The 21,034-nt window shown below is 44.6% G+C and overlaps 1 protein-coding gene across 1 annotated transcript in view; it reads right to left on the bottom strand.

Moving 5' to 3' along the window:
- The window catches only part of LOC144826405 (astacin-like metalloendopeptidase), a 174,138-nt gene that overhangs the window by 38,428 nt on the left and 114,676 nt on the right, over window positions 1-21,034 (bottom strand). Inside the window, exons 5-8 of the mRNA XM_078684717.1 lie at window positions 20,279-20,362; window positions 20,092-20,181; window positions 9,206-9,343; window positions 8,980-9,097 (exon numbers count right to left, since the gene is read on the bottom strand). Coding sequence (XP_078540843.1) covers window positions 8,980-9,097; window positions 9,206-9,343; window positions 20,092-20,181; window positions 20,279-20,362 — 430 coding nt within the window. The remainder of the gene's footprint in view (window positions 1-8,979; window positions 9,098-9,205; window positions 9,344-20,091; window positions 20,182-20,278; window positions 20,363-21,034) is intronic.

Raw genomic sequence — 21,034 nt, forward strand, 5'->3', positions numbered from 1 at the left:
TGGTACAGTAGCTTGTGTGTTTTGTGTATTAACCTTCTGTCTATGACTCCTTTATTTAACAGGGGTTCCTCTTGAGTGGTAATGGCTACACTCTACCCCTGTGATTCGATTAGGAGTTTAGACATGGGTATGTTCAATGCTACATAGGGTGATTCTCTCGGGACCTTGTTGTGTCTTGTATGTGTGTAGATATTTATGCTTACATATTGCATTCCTTTTGTATTTATGCAATGATACATCAGAAATCCACAGCACTGTCAGGCAGCTCTGCTCATCAGCAAATACGTATATTCCTTTACAGGTATAAGGAACTTGATAGGTACAATATATGGTGTAAGGAAATGTCTGATGCATATCAAGTGAGTTAGTGTTCTCATAGTCTACTATTTCTTTGTGTCTTTCAGATCTCCCTCCCCGCTGTTCCCTTCCTTTCCTTCTCCTCTGCATTCCTTCTTCCCCCGCTTGATCATCCCAACGCTCTGTGCTATCACGGCAATCCAGGCGTTGGTTAGATCTAGAGGTGGACATACTAATCAACAAACCGATCCTGAGGACAGACTCTTAACAGGGCCACCCTTTGGCATACTCTGACATGAGGAATTCATCTCTCCATTAGTCTCAGCATACTGTATCTTTGCCTTCTCTGTGCATGATCTGGCAAATGTGGGTGCTGTCTCTTCGTTTTGGGGGGCACAGTTCTTCGCAGATTAGCAATCTATTGGTCTCACTGTGTAAAGTAAGTCAAGGGGCTAAGGCTTGAGACTTTTTTTAAGTGTGTGAACATTATGGATATAACTTGTTATAATGATGACTGATCATTGGAATGTGTGAGCCCAGTAAATATTTCACAAACACCACTTGGGCAGCTATAGGTGGGGTGACCCATAGCGATCCACAAATATTTATATTTTAAGAACGTTAGTTTTAACATTGAACCTCACATTCGTACACAGAGGACTCCATCCCAAACTTTCACTTCTTCTTCTTCCTCTGCTGCTCTATATTTAAGAGACTGAAGAGAAATCACAAAGTTTCCCACTAGAGCAGCCCCATGTAAAGTGCAGCAGCCCCCCCACATCTGCGCCTAAACAGTGACCTATACAATGCAGTGTGAGATGATGCCCTTTCCAGACTCCTCTGTTGAACTTTGACCCCCACCTAATTGGCTCGCAGCTTGAACTTGCAAAGATTCACTGTACTGACAAAGACTGTCAGTGGATCTTACTGTGAACAAAAGCCGAAGCTGTCCAGCAGCCCCCGGGACACTTTGTGGACATGGATCCTAGTGGACCTGTATGGTCCTTGCAGATGTGGGTGGAGCTGAGTGTGGCCACCTTCCTCTTGGATGTGTAAAAGTCAGAAGGCCCTGCTGAAGATTTTAACTTCCATGTGGCTGCTGATCTTGCATTCATGGAATGCTATGTATGGAAAAGCAACACTGCTTTCCTCTGTGTGTAAACCTATGGATGTAGGGCAATATTTATGTTCAAGACACGCAGTGCAGTGCAGAAGGTCACCTTGCTGTGCAGCATTGACTGATAGGGAAAGGGCAGGAAGGCATAGTGTTTAAGTTAATATAGCACATTCCCACCTTTTCTCCGGCACTTGCATCCTTTTGAGTGCCTGGCACCAACACAGCAACCATTGTACCGTGGTGCAAGGGTGTCTGTTTTTTAAGGAGGATTGTTTTTGGAAGAAAGGCTTACCTTTTTCAACAAAAACAATCCCCTGAGGCTTTTTCCTCTTTCTATGTGTGATGAGAATGCATATCTACATAGTTCTCCTTGTTACGCCTCAGCTGGGGAGGCATGGTTTTCGGCGCATTCCTGGGTTTACAACTTCTAGTAAAAAGTGTAATGCTTTAAAATCCATGGACGTTGTGTGGGAACACCCTTGCAATGCCCATGGTAACGCCTCCCTCGCACACAGTAATGCAGCACAACAATTTGTTCTGCATTACATTACGTAAGATTTATGAAGTCACCCAGGGCCACGCAAGGTAACATTGCATAGCATCATAAACTTCATTTTTATATAACATCTCTCCTGCACCACACTGCATAGGGCAAGTACGATGAAAAGGGGCCCATAAATATGCCCTCTATACTTTTTTCAAGAATACACACACAAGTGCGCAGGAGTCCGTGTCTTTTTCTTTTTAGAATTACCTGTGACTACCTATTCTCTTTGATATGTATATCAAGAAACATCAATCTAAGCTAGTTACTCCAGAGTTACACCACAGCTTATCCTAAAGACACAGGGTTTGTCATCATGCCGCTGCTTGCTTTGGTGGACCCATAAGAAAACAAGTTACTTACCTGTAACAGTAGTTCTCCTGTATTGGAAGCTTTCATTGATTCACATGCCTGAATCATTCCCCGTCATCGAGACGGGACTCTCCGGGACATAAAAAAGCGATGCTTAGTAGTATAGTAAACTGAAAAGAGGCCCATTAACCTTTTGCAACCCATGACCCTTGTTATGTAAAAGAGACCAAACTTTTCCCTGAACCAATCAGAGCTCCTCACCCTCTAGAACCCTCCTGAGAGAACCTTCTGCTCCACGGACTTTCTACCGCACATTGTGCTAGGGAGTCTCCTTGGAGCTCTGCTCAAACTCTTCAGTATATTTCATTGATATTGGACCGGAGTGTTTTTTCCTTCCCCAGATTTAATTATTTGGAACACTTCGCCGAGGCACCCATGGGTGTTTGCACGCTCAATAAATCTCCCAAATAGATAAACAAACTTCAGACTATTTCTCCTTGCTATTTAGAGCTTGTGCCACCTGCTCTAAGAAAAGGCTCTATACAGACGACCCTCATAAGGACTGCATCTACTGCCTTTATCCAGACCATCAGGCAAAGGATTGAAAGGTATGTCGTACCTTTCCTAATAAAACTTTGAGGGACCGTGAAGGAAGGATTCTACTCTGGCTTCAAAAGGCGAAAGCTAGGAAGGAGATCTTAGCCAGTGACAGTGAGGAGGAGTCCTCTTCTTCCAGGAGATCTTAGAAAAGGAGCAGATCTCCTCAGGCTCATACCTCAGGGGAAAGACCTGAGAAGGCCCTTAAAAAGACCGCCCCAGGGTCTTCAGGGCATAGTCCCTCAAAATCTCCTTCAGGCAAAGAGAAAGAGAAGAAGGGTCATGCTACGGGGGTTAAACATACCAAGAAAACTAGTTCAGAGCCCTCAAAATCTCCCCCCAAGGTCAAGATTTCTGTCAAGAAACAATCCTCTACACCTTCTGAGGAGAAAGTGGAGAAATCTGCGTCGTCGAGGAAAATAACGTCATCATCGCAGAAACCTGAGGTAAAAGCTGTTTCAAGAGCTTAATCGCCGTCGATGACAGTGTCGACACCGAGATCGGCGACGACGGCGACGATGACGATGGAGTCGATGGCTACGAATACAACCACGTAGTCGATGGGATGATCGACGCCAGTGATGACGGGATCGTCGACGGCAACAACGACGATGGTAACGGCAACGTCGACGACGATAATATCGTCTACGGTTTTGACGGCGATCTCGTCGACGGGCTCGTCGACGAGGGAAAAAACCCCAGAAAAGATGTTTTTGGCAAGGAAAAGGACAATTACGCCAGAACTTACCTCTCCACGTAAGGTGTCACCTCTGGTACCATCTCACCTTCTGGAGGAAGAGGATTCGGAAGGGGACGAAGATGATAGCGGCCCTTTTGATTATGCTAGTAGCCCGTCTCAGTTGCCGGTGAAGTACCAAGAGGAGGATTAAGGTGATTATGAAGATAAAGAGCGTCCTCAGCCGCAATACCGCCAGGAACAGCAGGAAGAGATGACGAGTGTACCATCTTCCTTGTTAAAATATCTACAATTCATGATAGAGGATTATAGGAGGAGATATCCTGTACCTCAAGCCTCAAGGGAAATTCCTGAGGCTACGCCTCAACCACGCTCTATACCAAGTACACCAGTGTTTAGGGGGGACATCTTACCAGAACCCCTCCCAAGATCTCCACCACCGAGATCTGGTCAAGACCCAAAGACCACAGATGAGGAGGAAGAAGGAGAGATCACGGACCTTAGCAGAGGTTGGGACAATTATCTCATTCCGTCACCTTCTGCTCCGTCTCCGAAGCCTGTTGATTCTCCACCGGAGGACATAGGTGGGTTTCATAATTTAATGGAGAGAGCCACTAAAAGATTTACACTTACCATGGCAGAGGATAAGGTGGAATGTTTCTTGTATGACTTCAAGGAACCATATCGTAGGACAGTTCGATCCTTACCGATTGTAAGTCATCTTTGGGAGGAAGGCCTGAAGGTCATGGAAGCACTAGCTACAGTGACTCCAGTTCTCGCCAGGTTGGACAAAAAATATAAGGCTCCTTCAGATGCTCCAGCTTGTCTTTTAGGTCATCCTAAGCCAGACTCAGTTATTACCCAAGCAGCTCAGCAAAAATCAAGAAATCCGTCAGCTCCTATTACGGCACCTCCGGACAGGGAGGGTAGAAGGCTGGACAATGCAGGGAAGAGATTTTTCTCTATGTCAGCTCTGTTAGTGAAAGCTGCGAATGCCCTGGCCATTCTAGGGAGGTGCGATAGGCAAATGTAGTGCGACATTTCACCTTACATAGACCATATACCAGAGACGGAGAGACAAGAAGCCTGAAAAATTCTGCAATGAGGGGAGAGGACTTTGGCCAAACTCATAGATTGCGCTATGGACATAGCAACCACGGCATTCAGATCTCTGGGAGGAGCTGCGGTACTAAGCAGGCAAGGATGGTTGAGGGCAACAGCATTTAGACCGGAAGTCCAGAATAAAATCTTGGACCTTCCTTTCAACGGTGAAGATCTATTTGGCAAGCATATAGATGATGCACTACAGAGTATCAAAAAAGATACGGATACGGCTAAGTCATTGGGAACTCTACAATACAGGAAAGCTCCTTTTTGAGGCTCTAGAGGTAGAGGTCAATCATCTTACAAGGAAGGATACCAACAGGGTCTTACTCCACCTCATCTCAGCCCTACCATCAGCAGTATACACAGCGCCAGACAGGAGGCTACACAAAATCGACTCCGAGAGGTAAAGGAGGTCATCAGGGGAAAGACAACACCTGACGACAATGACAACCTTCTAATTCCGGCTACACCGATCCCTCTGAGATCACATGTCCCCTTGGGTGGAAAGATTGCTCATTATTTTCAAAATTGCCAACAGATAACCACGGACCAATGGGTCCTCAACAATATTCAATTCGGTCACACTCTAGAATTTCTACAGAAACCCCCTTGTATGCCGCCGATACATCAGAAGGTCAAGCATTTACATCAAATGCAGGAGGAGATTCGGGCAATGCTCCAAAAGGGAGCAATAGAACCGGTACCGAACTCCGAGAGGGGAAGGGGGTTTTACTCTCGCTTTTTTCTCATCAAGAAAAACATCCTTCAATGGCGGCCAATTCTGGACCTCAGATTCCTAAACACCTATCTCAAAAAGCAATCTTTCAGGGTGGTTTTTCTGCAAGACATCCTTCTACTGTTGAACCCAGGAGACCATATGACCACACTAGACCTACAGGATGCTTACTTTCATATCCCCATCCATCCTTCACACAGGCAGTACCTTCGGTTCATGGTGGCCGGAGAACATTACCAATTCCAGGTACTGCCCTTCGGCCTGTAATCAGCCCCAAGAAATGCCTGGCTCCTGTGGCTGCAATTCTAAGAAGACAGAAACACCAAGTTTTTCCCTACCTCGACGACTGGCTAGTCAAGGCACCATCAGCAGCTTTAGGCCGAACATCAACAGAGGCTTGCGTGGAGTTGTTTGCCAGGCTAGGTCTGCAATGGCGTCAAGCGAAGGGATCCTTCGAGGATGTTGTCCAAGTCACGCCCGTCATGGATCAAGCCGCAGCATGGTGGACCCGAAAACGAAATGTCTTGCAGGGTTTTTTATTTCTCACAATTCCAGCCCCATTGGTAGTGACAACAGATGCATCCCAAGAAGGATGGGGAACGTTCCTTCAAGTCCTTCAAGTCAGCGGTCACTGGAAGTTGCACGAGCAACAACTACACATAAACTTACTAGAACTCAAAGCGGTCCGCTTCGCATTGCTAGCTTTCCTGCCAAGGATAAGAGTATCATCTGTGTTGATAAGAATGGACAACACAACTGCAATGCACTACTTAAACAAGCAGGGAGGAACAAGATCACTCTCCCTCTCTTAGGAAGCCCAGGACATATGGGAATGGGCGCTACGGCACATGATATCCATAACAGCAGAACATCTCCCAGGGGATCAAAACATCAAGGCGGATACTCTCAGCAGGCTCAAATCGTCCTGCCACGAGTGGGAGTTGAACCAAGGAGTCCTGAACAACATTTTTCAAAGATGGGGAGAACCGACAGTAGACCTCTTTGCAACAGCGGAGAACAGGAAATGCCGGTTCTTCGCAAGCTGGCTTCCCCAACGGGGATCTTGGGGGATTGCGTTTTTGATGGCATTGTCAGGCGTCTTTGCCTACGCCTTTCCCCCAATTCCCCTGCTGCCGCGAGTACTTGTGAAGATCAAGAAAGAACCGTGCGGACTAATCCTGATATCCCCATGGTGGCCCAGACAACACTGGTTCACAGAGCTTCTGCTGCTTTCGTAGGTCCATCCGATTCTCCTCCAACCAATGCCATAGCTTCTGGCGATGTCCCAGGGACAAGTGCTCCATCCGGACCCGAGATCCTTGCGCTTGATGGCCTATCTCCTGAGCACTGTGAATTTCAGCATCTAAGCATCTCAGAAGAATGTAAAGATATCCTCTCCAAGGTCAGGGCGGATAGTATGAATAAGACCTACAGAGTGAAGTGGATGAGATGTTGTCTCTGGTGTCAAAGAAGTAACGTTTATCCTTTGAATTCAGCACCTCATGAAATTATTCCATACATCTTGCTTTTAGCTAAGTTGGGTTTGACTCAGGCATCTATAAAAGTACCTTTAGCTGCAATATCAAGCTACAGAAGGACTGCTTCAGGACCATCCTTATGGTCGGCAAGAATTGTTAAACAATTCATGAAGGGATTATTCAGAGTTTTTCCTCCAATAAAGCCTCCTCTACCTCTTTTGCTTTTGATCATAGTCATTTCATAATTAATGAAGCAACCCTTAAAACCTATACACAGGGCAGATCTCAAATTCCTATTGTGGAAGGTGGTGCTTCTCATCGCTCTAACTTCGGCCAGAAGAGTGGGGGAATTGCAGGCTCTCACAATTTAAGACCCTTTTCTACAATTTAAAGAAAACAGGATGATTCTCTGAACTAATCCGAAATGTATTCCAAAAGTACCAACTGACTTTCATTTGAATGAGCCATTCATTTTTAAAACGCTTCTTTCCACAACCGACAACATCAGCGGAAAGCGTTCTACATTCGCTGGACGTCCAGCGATGTCTCAAATTCTATTTGCAAGAGACTAAACACTTTTGCAAGTCTTCACAGCTTTTTGTCGCTTTCAGCGCACCCAGGAAGGGCTTCCCTTTATCGAAACGTGGGATTGCCAGATGGATTTATAGTATATTGTCACCAAGCTGCTGGGAAACCTCAGAACGCACAAATTCGTGCTCATTCAACGAGAGCAGTGTCCACCTCCACTGCGTTATTTGCAGGAGTGCCGATCCAGGATATCTGCAGGGCAGCGACCTGGAGTTCTACGCACACCTTCACCAGGCACTACTGCTTGGAAGCAGCTGCAGAGACAGATGTGGCGGTGGGAGAAGCGGTGCTGAGAAACATTATTCAATAATGGTGAGCCCTCTTGGCATCCCTCCATCCTTTTGTCTTTGTTACAAATGCACATTTTTTCTATTATTATGTTTAGTTACAGTGATTGCAATATTAATATGCTAAATTCTAAAGTAGCTATGTACAGAATGATGCTGTATTCAGTGACTATATGAAAAAAAGAAAAATGTGCTTCATGCTACTGCACGCTATTCTGATTCAGGCATGTGAATCTATGAAAGCTCCAATACTGGAGTAAGAAAACAAGTTACTTACCTGTAACTAGTTCTCCAGTATTGGAAGCTTTCATAGATTCACATGCAATCCACCCTCCTCCGGTGAGAGTCTCACCTTGGATTTAGCACTAAGAGTGTTTTTATTCACAACTGTGCGAAAATCTGAGGCGCAGAAGGTTCTCTAAGGAGGGTTCTAGAGGGTGAGGAGCTCTGATTAGTTCAGGGAAAAGTTTGGTCTCGTTTACATAACGAGGGTTATGGGTTGCAGAAGGGAAATGGGCCTAGGCCTCTTTTCAGTTTGTTATACTACTAAGCATTGCTTTTTTATGTACCGGAGACTCCCGTCTCGACGACGGGGAATGGTTCAGGCATGTGAATCTATGTAGGTTCCAATACTGGAGAACTACAGTTACAGGTAAGTAACTTGTTTTCTTATGGGTCCACCAAAGCAAGCAGAGGCATGATGACCAACCCTGTGTCTATAGGATAAGCTGTGGTGTCAATATCTACCTCCTCACCTATCACTCCTAAACAGCTCACCAACCTAGTTTTGGACCTGCAGACACTGCAAATCTATCCTAGGAACCAGGGCTTGTTTCTATCTGCACTGCTTTCCAGACCTATGTCAATGACTATTCAGTGTATCAATTCTTCGAAGGGCAGTGATAGGATGCAGACATTGGACATTAATGTGAGGGTGGAACGGCAGTGACTTGGGACTTGTGGCATGTGAAAAACACTGCGCTATAACAAGAGTTTGTTGTGAAGAGTGTTTGATTGTGTATGTCCAGGATCACACACTGGTGCCTGCTGGACCAAGGACCCACCACCATCGATTATAATATTGAACATTCATTTTACAGAACATATAGCAACCATGTTAGATTACAGGACAGAGTGCACTGGCTCCACCAAGAGAGGCAAAGGCTACAAACTGATGATGTATTCATGGGGGTGACCCAGAAGCAAGTCCTGTCTTTACCCATCTCCCGGTGCAATCTGGAGGTAGTCCGTTTCCGTGGTGCGGTCCACAAAGCGGATGCAGGTCAATCCTGCAAATTCTGAGATAGCATCAGTGATGCTAGCAACTTCGCTGTCACCTGTAGAAGAATGGAGAGTTTGTAAGAAGGTAGAAATGAGGGCAGATAGATAAAGCAGTTGAACTACTTCTTCCAGGTGCAACCTCCACCACCACATCAGATACTCACTGTAACCGCTGAGAGTGTAGGGAACATTAACCGTCCCTTCACTGGATTTGGGCCAAAAGCAGCTGTCGTCCTTACATATCATGGCACTGCGGCCAAGTTTCACAGCGATGTCTCCACCTTGCAGGAGCTTTTTGCTTTCTGGAATGAGAGTAGATGCACTGAGTGAATGAATTAAAGCTCCTCTAGTTACATCTAGAAGAAGGAAAGAGGTACAGGGCAAGTGGGATGAAGGAAGCTGCAGCCTTCTGGAGAGCAAGTCATCATGCAATAGCAAACAATCTACAGTGAAACAACACACACTGCCTTCCGTGAGTGAAGCATTAGTGCAGCAGGTACAGTGTCATTGGAGCCCGGGGCCTGAGCGGCCCACTATGCTGTAGTTACTGCTATCTTTCACTATGTCACTAGTGCCTTTGTATGGGCCCGCAACTATTTTCCTCAAAAGACTTTGATCCAGAGCAAGAGAGAGAAAAACACAAAAAGGGGAAAGAAGCATGAAGAGAAAGACATAAAAATCAGTTAAAAATAGGAAAGCAGTGATGTTTGTCACTTAAAGAAGGAGGTAAAGAGGTAGAGCGCATATGGAGGGTGGAAGAAAGTCATGAGGTGTAATCAAGACTATGCCTTGGTTTCCTGCACATTGAAATTTGAAGGCGCAAGTGGTGGGCACTGAGCAAATCTTTGGACTCAGGCACTTATTGCCCACAATACCCTTGGCTCAAACCCCTTCCTCCCATTCACCAAAGAACACGTAGTGGTGAGGGCTTTATACAGGGCCCGATTGACAACTATGAGCTACTTGTATGTTGAGCGGAATTTTCTCACATTAGACTAATACACTATCTAGGAAAGTATTCCAAGGTTCTTTGAGGAACAGCTGCAATTCAGACCATTCACCTGGGTAATCAGATCCCAAGATTCCACAACATGGGTTTCTGAATTATACATAATGTTCACAGCAGCTAGAAAATATGGCTCCACTCACATCATACAGGCCTGGGAAGCAGACATCTAAATGGTGCTGAATAATGCAAAATGGAAATATTGTTGGATGCAAACCAAGAAGGTCTCCCAGAATGATAGGCATAAGCAGCTTCCTGTTTGCATCATAAATAATTTACACCTGATCCAGCAGGACACCATACCTGCCTGTGGAGCCAGGCAGTTCATGTAGGGTGTATTCACATGGCCAGGTCCCAAACCCATATCTTGGTATAAGGGTGTAGGATCATGTGAACCTTCTTATCTGTTCTATGAGCCTGTGTTACACTGATTCCACACTGGGCTAAATGATTTACTGTGATTGCTCCATTACTGTCTGAATGCAGAATTGTAGCGAATTGCTATGGGGCACCATTACCAAAGTAGACAACTGGAAGAAAGATGTAGCCACAGGCAGTGATAGAATGAAAACATATGCTTCACTGCACCCTCTAACTCTAGACCCAGAGATGTACGTGTCACACTCAGGGCACAGCTAGTGGAGGACGAGTGAGAGACTCTGCTTGTCTAGGGAGCAGAATCAAACAGAGACAGGCGGTATCCCTGGAGCATAATTGAAAATCTAACCCACTAGACATTCATACACTCACACAGGCACCTGCCCCATACCACAAGCCCTAATAATGAAGGGCAGAAGGGATCTAGCCAATAGTCAGAGCTACGTCTTCAGCGTAATATACACTTACAGGCCTAAATGATGTATGGGAGGGTTAAAGTACTCTCTGGGTACTCATGAAATGTTATGCTAAATGATCACGGGTGTGAAATTTCTATTTGGCTGCCTTTTTTCCTCTCCTTCTCTTGGGAGACCTGGGGCTGCATTTCCCATAGTGACCCTGGAACGGAATGTGCACCCTCATTTTGCACCTCCGGCACAATTGTATTACAGAAGGGGTCGCAGATATCTTTAATACTTATCCCACTGGTCCCTCAGGGCAGTATTAGTTTGCAGCGGCCCCGGGAGCAGCACGTTCATTGTCCTAGGACACAGTGCCCCTGTTTGCATCTGGCACGCCTGCTTCTTTAAGCAGGCGTGCCACCCGTGGTACAAACGCGGATATTATGAGCTATATGTAATACGGGCTGAAGATTAGAGGTGACTGCTGCTGGGATGCAATGTTTTTCTGCTTTTATACATTACTCGAACCCCTCTGACCAAATGGAATTGGTATTGTTATTTTTAAATATCAATTCTGAAAAAGGAGAAGCTTCACTCATGTGGTGTACAGTTAATGGAAGAACCCTTCGAGCACAGTAAAGTTACACTAGGATAGAGGGGATTTTGAACAGTTGTTATTATTGTAAAGAAAGTAGTTCATCAAAAAACGGATGGCCCACAGCAACAGCCAATCATGCTTTAGCATAAACTTCCTAAGCCTAGAGATGTCACGCTTTAAAGTAATGTAGACATTATGTCAGTCACTCGCTTGAACAAACATGAGAATGTAGCACCTGCGTCCTGATTTGATTTTGATTTGATTTATGCGTAGATTGCATGCAGCTACCTCTGTGGCTATTCGATATGGTCCAAGTGGTGAAAAAACTGGGTCTATCCCCTCAACTGAAGGTGTCCGCCAGCGCTGTATCCTAGCCCCTTTTCTGTTTTTAGTATACACAAATGGTTTAGAACAATTTTTATTGTAACAAGGTTTGGACTTTCCTAAAATAAATGGCAAACACATACCTTTATTGTCTTATGCGAACGATACTGTGTTAATGACCCTAACAGCAAATAGTATGCAAAAATGTTTGAATGCTTTTAATGAGTTTATGTTGGGATTAGACCAAAAGGGTAACTTTACTAAATCATTCACAATGGTTTGCGGCCCAAATAGAACTAAAACTTGTACATTTATTGTGGACAACATGGTCATTGAGAAAGTCCCAAATTTTAATTACTTGAGAAATCTTTTTAATAAAACACTGAATTGGGACCCTTTACTAATAACCCGGGCCCAAAAGACAAGTAGATCGATAGAGGCCCTTTTCCGCTTTGCAAGCAAATTAGGTCAAAAACCAATAGCGGAACTCAAGACGCTGTATAAATCTAAATGTTTGCCAGTAGCGACTTATGAGGCAGGGGTATGGGGATACCATAAAAGTGTACAAATACAAATTATGGAGAACACATTTTTAAAACGCCTTTTATCTATTCCAAATAGTTCTCCAAATATTTTCTGTCAATCCAAGGTGGGTTTAAACTTCGTGAGTGATAGAATTAATGTGTCCCCCCTGCTCCTATGGGGGAAAATATGGTCTTCAGAAGGTCTGCTGTTTTCAAAAGAAATTTTAAAAGATTGTGTGAATGTTGATAAGGCCATGCTGATTCCATGGTTGCGTTATGTAAGGGAACCCTTTCATAAAATAGGTCTTGAAAATTTTTATGAAAATCCTGACCCTATTAAATCAGACATGAAAATGGTCATTAGGAATGCATATTATACTACCCTAGGTCTGTCCAGACAAGATAAACATACACCAAACCAAGCGGTTATATCACAGCAACAGTTCTATTTATCTTTTACTACACATACACCATGGCGTTTTTATCTGACTAGATTCCGGTTAAAAGCACTGCACTTTTTAGTTGCCTTTCCTAAGCAAGGAGTCTGGTGTGAGAGGCTACCCCCTTGCCCATGTGATAATGTAGCTCAACAATGCACAATGAACTTTGTGCTTTTTTGTACACTTTATAAAGCCCCAAGAGATTGTTTTATTGTAGCCTTTAGTTGGGGCTGACAGTTGGTGAGACAGGCCGCTGAGGCTCTGTGCGTCTATTAGAAATTTTAAAAACCTTATCTGTGTCATTGTAGTCTGATCGCCGCTTTTCGGCGCAACGCGTAATTTGTTGTGCTTTTAAAAACTATTGTATCTTTCTTGAACGCCGCTCCTCGGCGCAACGTTTTATTATTTGCCAGATACTCACTCTCGCTCTAGGCACCGATCCGCCACGGCTTGTGCCGTTTGTAGCGGCGGGACCACACGAGCGCTACTTCCTGCATCCGGCCCAATTATCCTCACTTCCGCCCTGCTGGTCAATCTTCAGGTTAGCGGTCTAGTGAGTTTCTCTCCATCTTGTACTTAATGAAGCAGTGGCGGAAGCGCAGCGGACGAGCGCAGCGGGAGCGCCGACTTTGCGCCGAAGTCGTGCCAAAGTCCTGCCCGTCTGCGCCCGTCCGCGACAGGACGGGACCAGGGGCCACTTCCTTTGCTCCCGTTCACATAACATACTCCCGCACTGCCTTATTGAGTCTGCAGCCGCCTTCCTGCACTTTTGTTCCCGCACTTCGTTGTCAAGATGCGCCGCTGAGATGTCCAAATTGTGCTCTTACCCTTGATTCTGTCACTCCTGAGGTATGCATTACCTCATCCACATTTTGGGATACTCCCACTGTCACACATTATTCATCTATGGCTTACAAAACTTGCCCTGATTTGTGTTTTATCAGTTTAAACTGCCGGTCTCTCTCCAAACATAAGAGAGACATTTTTGACCTCCTTATGTCTGCAAGCCCTGCAGCCATGTTTGTGACGGAAACATGGCTAAATGAGAGTTCTGGCCCGGACATCGCCATGGCTCTCCCTAATAATTACACCTTTTTGGGGAGAAACCGAGCTCACAAGGAGGGTGGTGGTATTGCTATAATTTTTAAAAGGGATTATTCCTGTAAATGGGAAGATCTTGATTTCCCCAATTGTGAAGCCGGTCTTTTTAAACTTTTACTCTCTCCTAATTTTACTTTGACTGGAACTTTGATTTATCGTCCCCCAGGCTCGGCCTGCGCATGGGCATCCTCCTTTCCAGAGCTCATTGCCCCTTTAATGTTACAATCGACCAACTTTCTAATAGTGGGTGATTTAAATATTCACTTTAACCTCTTATCCTGCCCTATTAGTACTCGTTTGCTACAGGATTTGGCCGCCTTGGACTTACATTTGCATAATTCTGGCCCCACCCATAAAGCTGGTAACTTACTGGACCCCATTTTTTCTAATCTTAATATCATTACTTGCTTTCCCCCTCAGCCTATCGTTTGGTCCGATCATTTCATCATAAATTTTTCTCTAAACATATCGGATTACCACAAACTTTCCACTAGTTTACATCCACATAAAGCCAGTAGAAATTGGAAACGTTTAGATAATGGTAAACTCAACATCTGCCTTGAGAATTCTAGGCCCACGTTTCCCACTATCACTACTAGAGATGTGTCATCTATTAACTCTTGGCTGATATCAGCTTTAGATTCCTGCCTTCCAGCTCAGAGGAATAAGCCTCATATCCATCATCCACCAGCTCCCTGGTTTAATGATTCACTTCGACAAGAAAAATCTCGTTGCAAGAAACTGGAACGCATTTGGCGTTCCAATTATTGCATCAATAATAAAAAAAAATACAAGACTGCTCTTCAAGCATACCATTCCGCCTGCGACACTGCTAGAGCCAATCATGCCAATATCACTATACTTAATGCCCAAAATCGACCTAAGGCACTTTTTAAAGTTGTAAAAGATCTATCAGGCATGTCCTCTGTACCTAAAGACCCATGTCTTGATACAGAACAATGCAATGCTCTTGCCAATTTCTTTCATGAGAAAATAGATAAAATGTATGTAAACTTTAGCTCCTCTTCTGGGGATGCATCTAGCTCTGATCCACAAACATCCAATTCTTGTTCTGTTGCAGCATCTACTATCACTCCCCATGCCCCTCAACTTCACTCCTAGGATCTGATTTCTTTCTCGCTTTTTCGCACATACCTAGCTGAAATAAAATCTGGCTCTCCCCTTGACCCCTTGCCCCCGCAAATACTTGGTACCCTGGACTCATCTACACTTCAGATTATTTTAGATCTTCTGAATGCTTCATTGATTGAAGCCATGGTTCCTAAAGCATGGAAGCATGCGATGGTGGTCCCGTTGATAAAAAAGGCCAATGCTGACCCAAATAATCCATCTAATTTCCGGCCCATCTCTCTGCTTTCATGCTTTTCCAAAATTTTGGAAAAGCACGTTAACTGTCTTCTGACTTCCTACGTTGAATCTTCACACTTTCTTCACCCTTCACAATCCGGGTTCAGGGCTGGCTTCTCCACTGAGACCACTCTTCTTGGAGTATCAGAGACCATCAGACGACAGGTGGACAATGGGGAGACAGTGGCACTCATTCTGTTAGATTTGAGTGCCGCATTTGACACTGTCTCCCATACCATCCTTTTGTCCACCCTGAAATCTATTGGCATTGATGGCCTTGCCCTGGCCTGGATTGATAGCTTTCTTTCTGACCGCACTTTTCAAGTTTTCTCCTCCACTTCTGTCTCCTCAACTCATGTTTCTTCTCACGGTGTTCCCCAGGGTTCTATCCTTAGTCCCCTCTTTTTTAATCTTTATGTGAGACCTCTAGCTTTCCTAGCTGAGCAAGCTGGTCTCACTATTTATTCTTATGCCGACGATACTCAAATCGTCTATTCGCTTTCAACTAATAAGCATTTTCCCACGTCTTCCCTCCGGTCTGGTCTGGAACAAATTTCTAGCTGGATGCACAGACATAAATTAAAACTTAATGGAGATAAAACGGAGCTGCTTCTGTTTGGCCCGAATCCATCGCTCTGGGGCCCACAACATTGGCCTCAGCAGATGGGCCCTATTCCCACCCCTTCAGTAACAGCTCGTAACCTGGGGGTCCTCTTTGACAACCAGTTGTCAATGAAGCAACATGTGGTAAAAGTCTCAGCCACCTGTATTACCATCATCAAGTGGCTGACAAAGATCACGTGGATGCTTCCAGCAGACACCCAGAGGACTGTAGTCCAGGCCCTTGTTACATCACGGATGGACTCTGGGAACATCCTTCTTCTGGGTGCCTGCAAGGAGGTCACCAAGAAATTACAGGTGGTTCAAAATATGGCAGTTCGCCTCATCTGTAATCTGCCCGCTAGGTCCTCGGTCTCAATCCATCTACGCAATTTGCACTGGCTGCGTATTGAGAGCCGAGTGAAATTTAAAGCTCTCTGTTTAATGCAACCATATTAAAACTGGCAAAGCCCCGAAATATTTGTCCTCTTTGGCTCAGCATTATGTACATTGAGATCCTCTACGCAAAATAAGTTTCAGATCCCACGCTTTAATAAAGTCAAAATGGGCGGTCGCTCGTTTGCGTTCCTGGCACCCTCTCTATGGAACTCTATGCCTCAACCCCTGCGATCCGAAATCTGCTACCTTAAATTTCGGAGGGGAATCAAGACCTGGCTTTTTAATGTCTAAATCTATTGCTTAGTCCTTTTTAGCTTATTTCACCTTCTGTTTGTTTACTAGCGCCGGGAAACCTCCGGGTAGCTGTGCGCTCAATAAATGTAATAATAATAATAATAATAATAAGGGATATTCGACCTTGTACATATGAGAAAGGTTTCGAGTATTTGAGATCATTATCAACTGCTGCTATATGTAGTTCCATGCTTAGTTTTATTAGATCTGCTTTTTTAATCAGGAATCACTATGAACTATGAATATGTTCTATTGATTTTATGCTTTTGATATGATATATTGGGTAGTGCACATTACGTTTTCCTGCTCGCTGTATATGGTTCCATGAGAAGTTTCTAAACTTCTCTTGAGGGATATTTGACCTTGAATAATATAAGGAACTTTTTAAGCATTTGAGACTGTTATTAACTGTTCCCATATGTAGTTTTATGTTCAGTTCTATCAGACTCGTTTTTATTTAGGAATCATTATGTATTAATATAATGTTTTATTGATTTTAAGCTTTTGATATACTGTGTATTGTGTTCTTGTGTTCTTGCTTCTGAACCTTTGAATATGAAATACCATTTGTGAATTTGTATGTATGAAATTTTTTCAATTGTATACTTTTATGATTCTTCTGAATCGAATAAAGGTATTTTGATGATGATGAGATTTTGTTTTATATTTGGATAGCGCTGCGTATACCCTAAGGTGTCTTGGCGCTGTGTCCGCTATTCTTACAAATTGGAAAAGACCACATCAGCAGTACAGGAATTGTTTTGGTTCTAAAGAATGAAAGCAGCGTTACCAAAACGCCCGCCTTCCCAGGACGCTCTACGGATCTCAGGAGCAGCCATGGTTTCAGAGTAGATAGAATGCAGGTTTCTTCTGGGGGTATACCATGATATTTTTTCCCTCAGATAGGCCGGGCTCGCTCCATGGAGGGATTTGTGCGCCATAAAGAGTGCTTAAAAAACCACCTTGCTCTATTTCGGCTACTTGTGTGGCTCCTTGAGCAACTTAGCTACAGATTCCTGTGCCTCTCTCGTGGCCTAAGACATCACCTCCTTTATCACATAACTGAAAATTACCTTTATCAAAGCTAATTTTAATTAATTAATTAATTAATTAAAACATTCAACCGAAACTGCTTTAATTGAACTGACCGACACCATCAAAACGCTGCAAGATCAAAGGAAGAAGGCCATTCTGATCCTTCTTGACCTCACGGCAGCATTCGACACCATATCCCATTCCATTCTGATCGACAGATTAAGGGATATCGGAATCTCAGACTCAGCCCTATCATGGTTCAGATCGTTTCTCTGTGACAGGTCCCAAATTGTTGCCCTGGGCCCCTTTCAATCTAAAGAGAAAACAGTCTCCTCCGGAGTGCCCCAAGGGTCCATCCTTAGTCCCCTTCTTTTCAATGTTTATCTCATCCCTCTCCTCACCCTGATTGAATCATTCGGCATAACTGTCACCTCATACGCCGATGATACTCAGTTGATCATCCCCCTAGACGACAACTCCAACATTGCAGAGCTCAATCTTAAACATTGCCTAACTGCTGTATTCCAATGGATGGACTCCAACCACCTCCGCTGTAACTCAAATAAAACAGAGATCCTCCCCATCGGAAAGAACGCCTCTTTCTGTCCTGCTCTCTGGTGGCCTGAAAATTCTGCCGCCCCCCCCCAGACCGTCTCTACTGCTAGAAACCTCGGGGTATTCTTCGACTCTGATCTTTCATTTGACCATCATGTCACGACCGTGGCCGGCAGATGCTTCGGCATAATCAAATCCCTCAGAAAGTTTTTTGACTTTCTCCCCTTAGATTCTAGAAAAACTGTAACAGTAGCCCTCATTCTTTCGCGCGTGGACTACTGCAACGGCCTCCTGGCAGGGACCAAGAAGTCCACCCTCTCCAAACTCCAAAGTGTTCTACATACTGCTGCCCGGCTGGTCTTAAAATTACCTCGCAAATCTTCAATCTCTGCAGCCCTTAAGACCTTGGACTGGCTCCCCCTGCACAAGAGAATACTTTTCAAAATTCTCATTGTTGCCTTTCGGGCCTACAACAAAACAGGCCCTGTTTACCTCACTAGACGCTTCCCACACTACAACCCGAGTCGTTCCCTCCGCTCTGCCCAAGAAAATCTCATGGTCTCTACCAGGTTTAACCTGAAGTCTAAAGGAGGTAAAACCCTAAGCTCCCTGGCTATAAAAGCCTGGAACAGCATGCCCAGACACCTAAGACATCAGACTCTCGAGAAACCGTTTAGAAAACTTCTCAAAACATGGATTTTCAATCTCCCCGACGAATGGTCCAAAGCTTCCATTTAGCCTCCCCCCTTACCCTCTGCGACCTGGCCTCAAGGATTACTCAGCGCCATGATGCTCCTTTCGGAGCGAACGCAGCGCTTTATAAATACCCCTCCAAATATCCAAATAATTCTATACTCCATGAATCTCACTACTATTCTCCCTACACTTCTCTCCAGCCACCCCTCGATGCTCCACTTGATATTCCTTTTTTCCTGCTAATGTCGTTGCCTGTTTCTATTGACACTCATTCATTCCATAAAGCATTTTGAATCAAAACCCTATCCATAGGTGCACAGAAACTGCCCGATTTTGAGAAGATCGCCCAGTCCCAGTGGCCGCAGAAGACAACAAAGAGGTATGTTTGAGCATCAGTTGCAGGATTTGGGGTGGAGGGGGAAGCACGTATCTGCAGATCCTGCAGCACAGGGTGGCCCCCAACCTTTCAAGGGGCCCCCAAACTTTCAGGGGCCACTATTCATCTTAAAGCATATGAATATCTGTGAGATACTGAAGACTCAGAGGCCCCTCATAACGTTCTGTAGGGGCCCCATGATTTTGTGCTATTTCACTATGCAGGATGGGTGGACTATTAGGCTGTGGCTGGGTCAGTAGGAGGCAGCCGCAAGTTGTCTTCCTGACCAAGATACCACTGAGTGGCAGGGGTAGTCGATAGATTTCAAAGGAAGACAGCATTAGGATGGTCCCCTATAAGTTTCAATGCCTATTGCAAAGAGTTTGACCAGAGGTCCAGCTGATTTAAAGTTGGAGGGTCTTCCAGGAGTATGGATCCAGAAGTTACGAGAAATCAAAGACGGAAGTTACAGTAGCCCTTGTGGGGGGAGAGTTTGTGAAGTGTCAGCATTATGACCATGAAGGTGTGGTTATGTCACTTAGGTGAAGAGACACATACATGCCTGCAGGATACTTAGGAAGGACATTGTGACCCTCAGTGAGGCAGCCATGGTGGTTCCAGCAGCAAGAGGGAACAATGGCTCTGAGGAGGTTAAAAGGGTTTAGACTGGGGAGGCTGCAGAACACATGAGGGAATTAGAAGGAGCACCAGGAGAAAGATGATAGCTTTATAAAGCTGATGAGCTTACTCAGCAGCATAGAGTTGAGGACATTGTTCGATACATGGCATGCAAACCTAGATTCGTCTCTACTATTCTGCTGTACCTCTGGCTGAGTGTGTTTGCAGCACTGTACATTTGTGTGGCAAATGTGTGTGTCCTAAGGCTCATTTCGAGCTGGCATCATGTGCATGTATCTCCTACCCTGGCTCCGAGACGGCCCTGTTTTTATCTTACCCACATTCTCTTTGCAGATGATCTCAAAGACATCCAAGCTCTCAGCTGCAAAGACATCCAAGCTCTCAGCTGCAGGTGGGCGGTCCGCATCTGGAAGGCAAGGCACATTTACTTCCCCCATCAGTACTGAACCTGTTGGCCATGTACACTTTTCATACGCAGTAATGAGGAATAAAATGTTACTTACCATAATCTGTCTCTGGATTTTCAAATAATACCTGCAGAACAAAAGGTTTAAAAAATGTATTTTTAGGATATGTTCCAATAATTTCTTGGATGTATCAGAAACAAATCTTCCTTCATCTAATAACTTATATTAATGATCCTAAGCATGTTAGACATTGGGATACTGATTGACTGGGGAGTGAGCCCTGGTCAAGCAGCAAGGACAGTGCTAGTCAAGGTAAGGAACGTGCAAACCTCAAATTAATCTATGCGTATCCCCCTGGCAGCTTGGCACAAAGCAGTCAGGCTTAATTTAGATGCAATGTATTTGTCCCACACTTCAAATAGTAAAATAGTAAAAACACCACATGAAAGGTGTAAGTGGGGCTGTGCCCAGCTCCTCCCTCACATCCTGCCAGTGATGGCCCATCCGGTCACACCTAGTTTCCATTGTGTGTGGCTAATTAGGAGGAATGCACAAGACTCAACTGTTATCCCCATTCATGTGACCCAGAGACACGTTGCAGGTACCAAATGGCTAAGGCAAGAAAATGACAATAAGGTAGCATTTTCAGAATTGTAATTTAAAATATGACTTTCCCATGAGTTAGGATTTTCAATTGTGAGACCCCAAAAATGAACTGTTTATCTCTTCCCATTTGGAAATTACACTAATAAAATGTAAAAAGGCAACTCCAATGTTTTCTAATAGGAGAGATCGGCCGTGCAGTAGTGAAAAACAAATGTAGAAGTTTTTCACTACCATGACATATCACAC

Source organism: Lissotriton helveticus, chromosome 3_2 (assembly GCF_964261635.1).
Source record: "Lissotriton helveticus chromosome 3_2, aLisHel1.1, whole genome shotgun sequence".
NCBI classification, from domain to species: domain Eukaryota; kingdom Metazoa; phylum Chordata; class Amphibia; order Caudata; family Salamandridae; genus Lissotriton; species Lissotriton helveticus.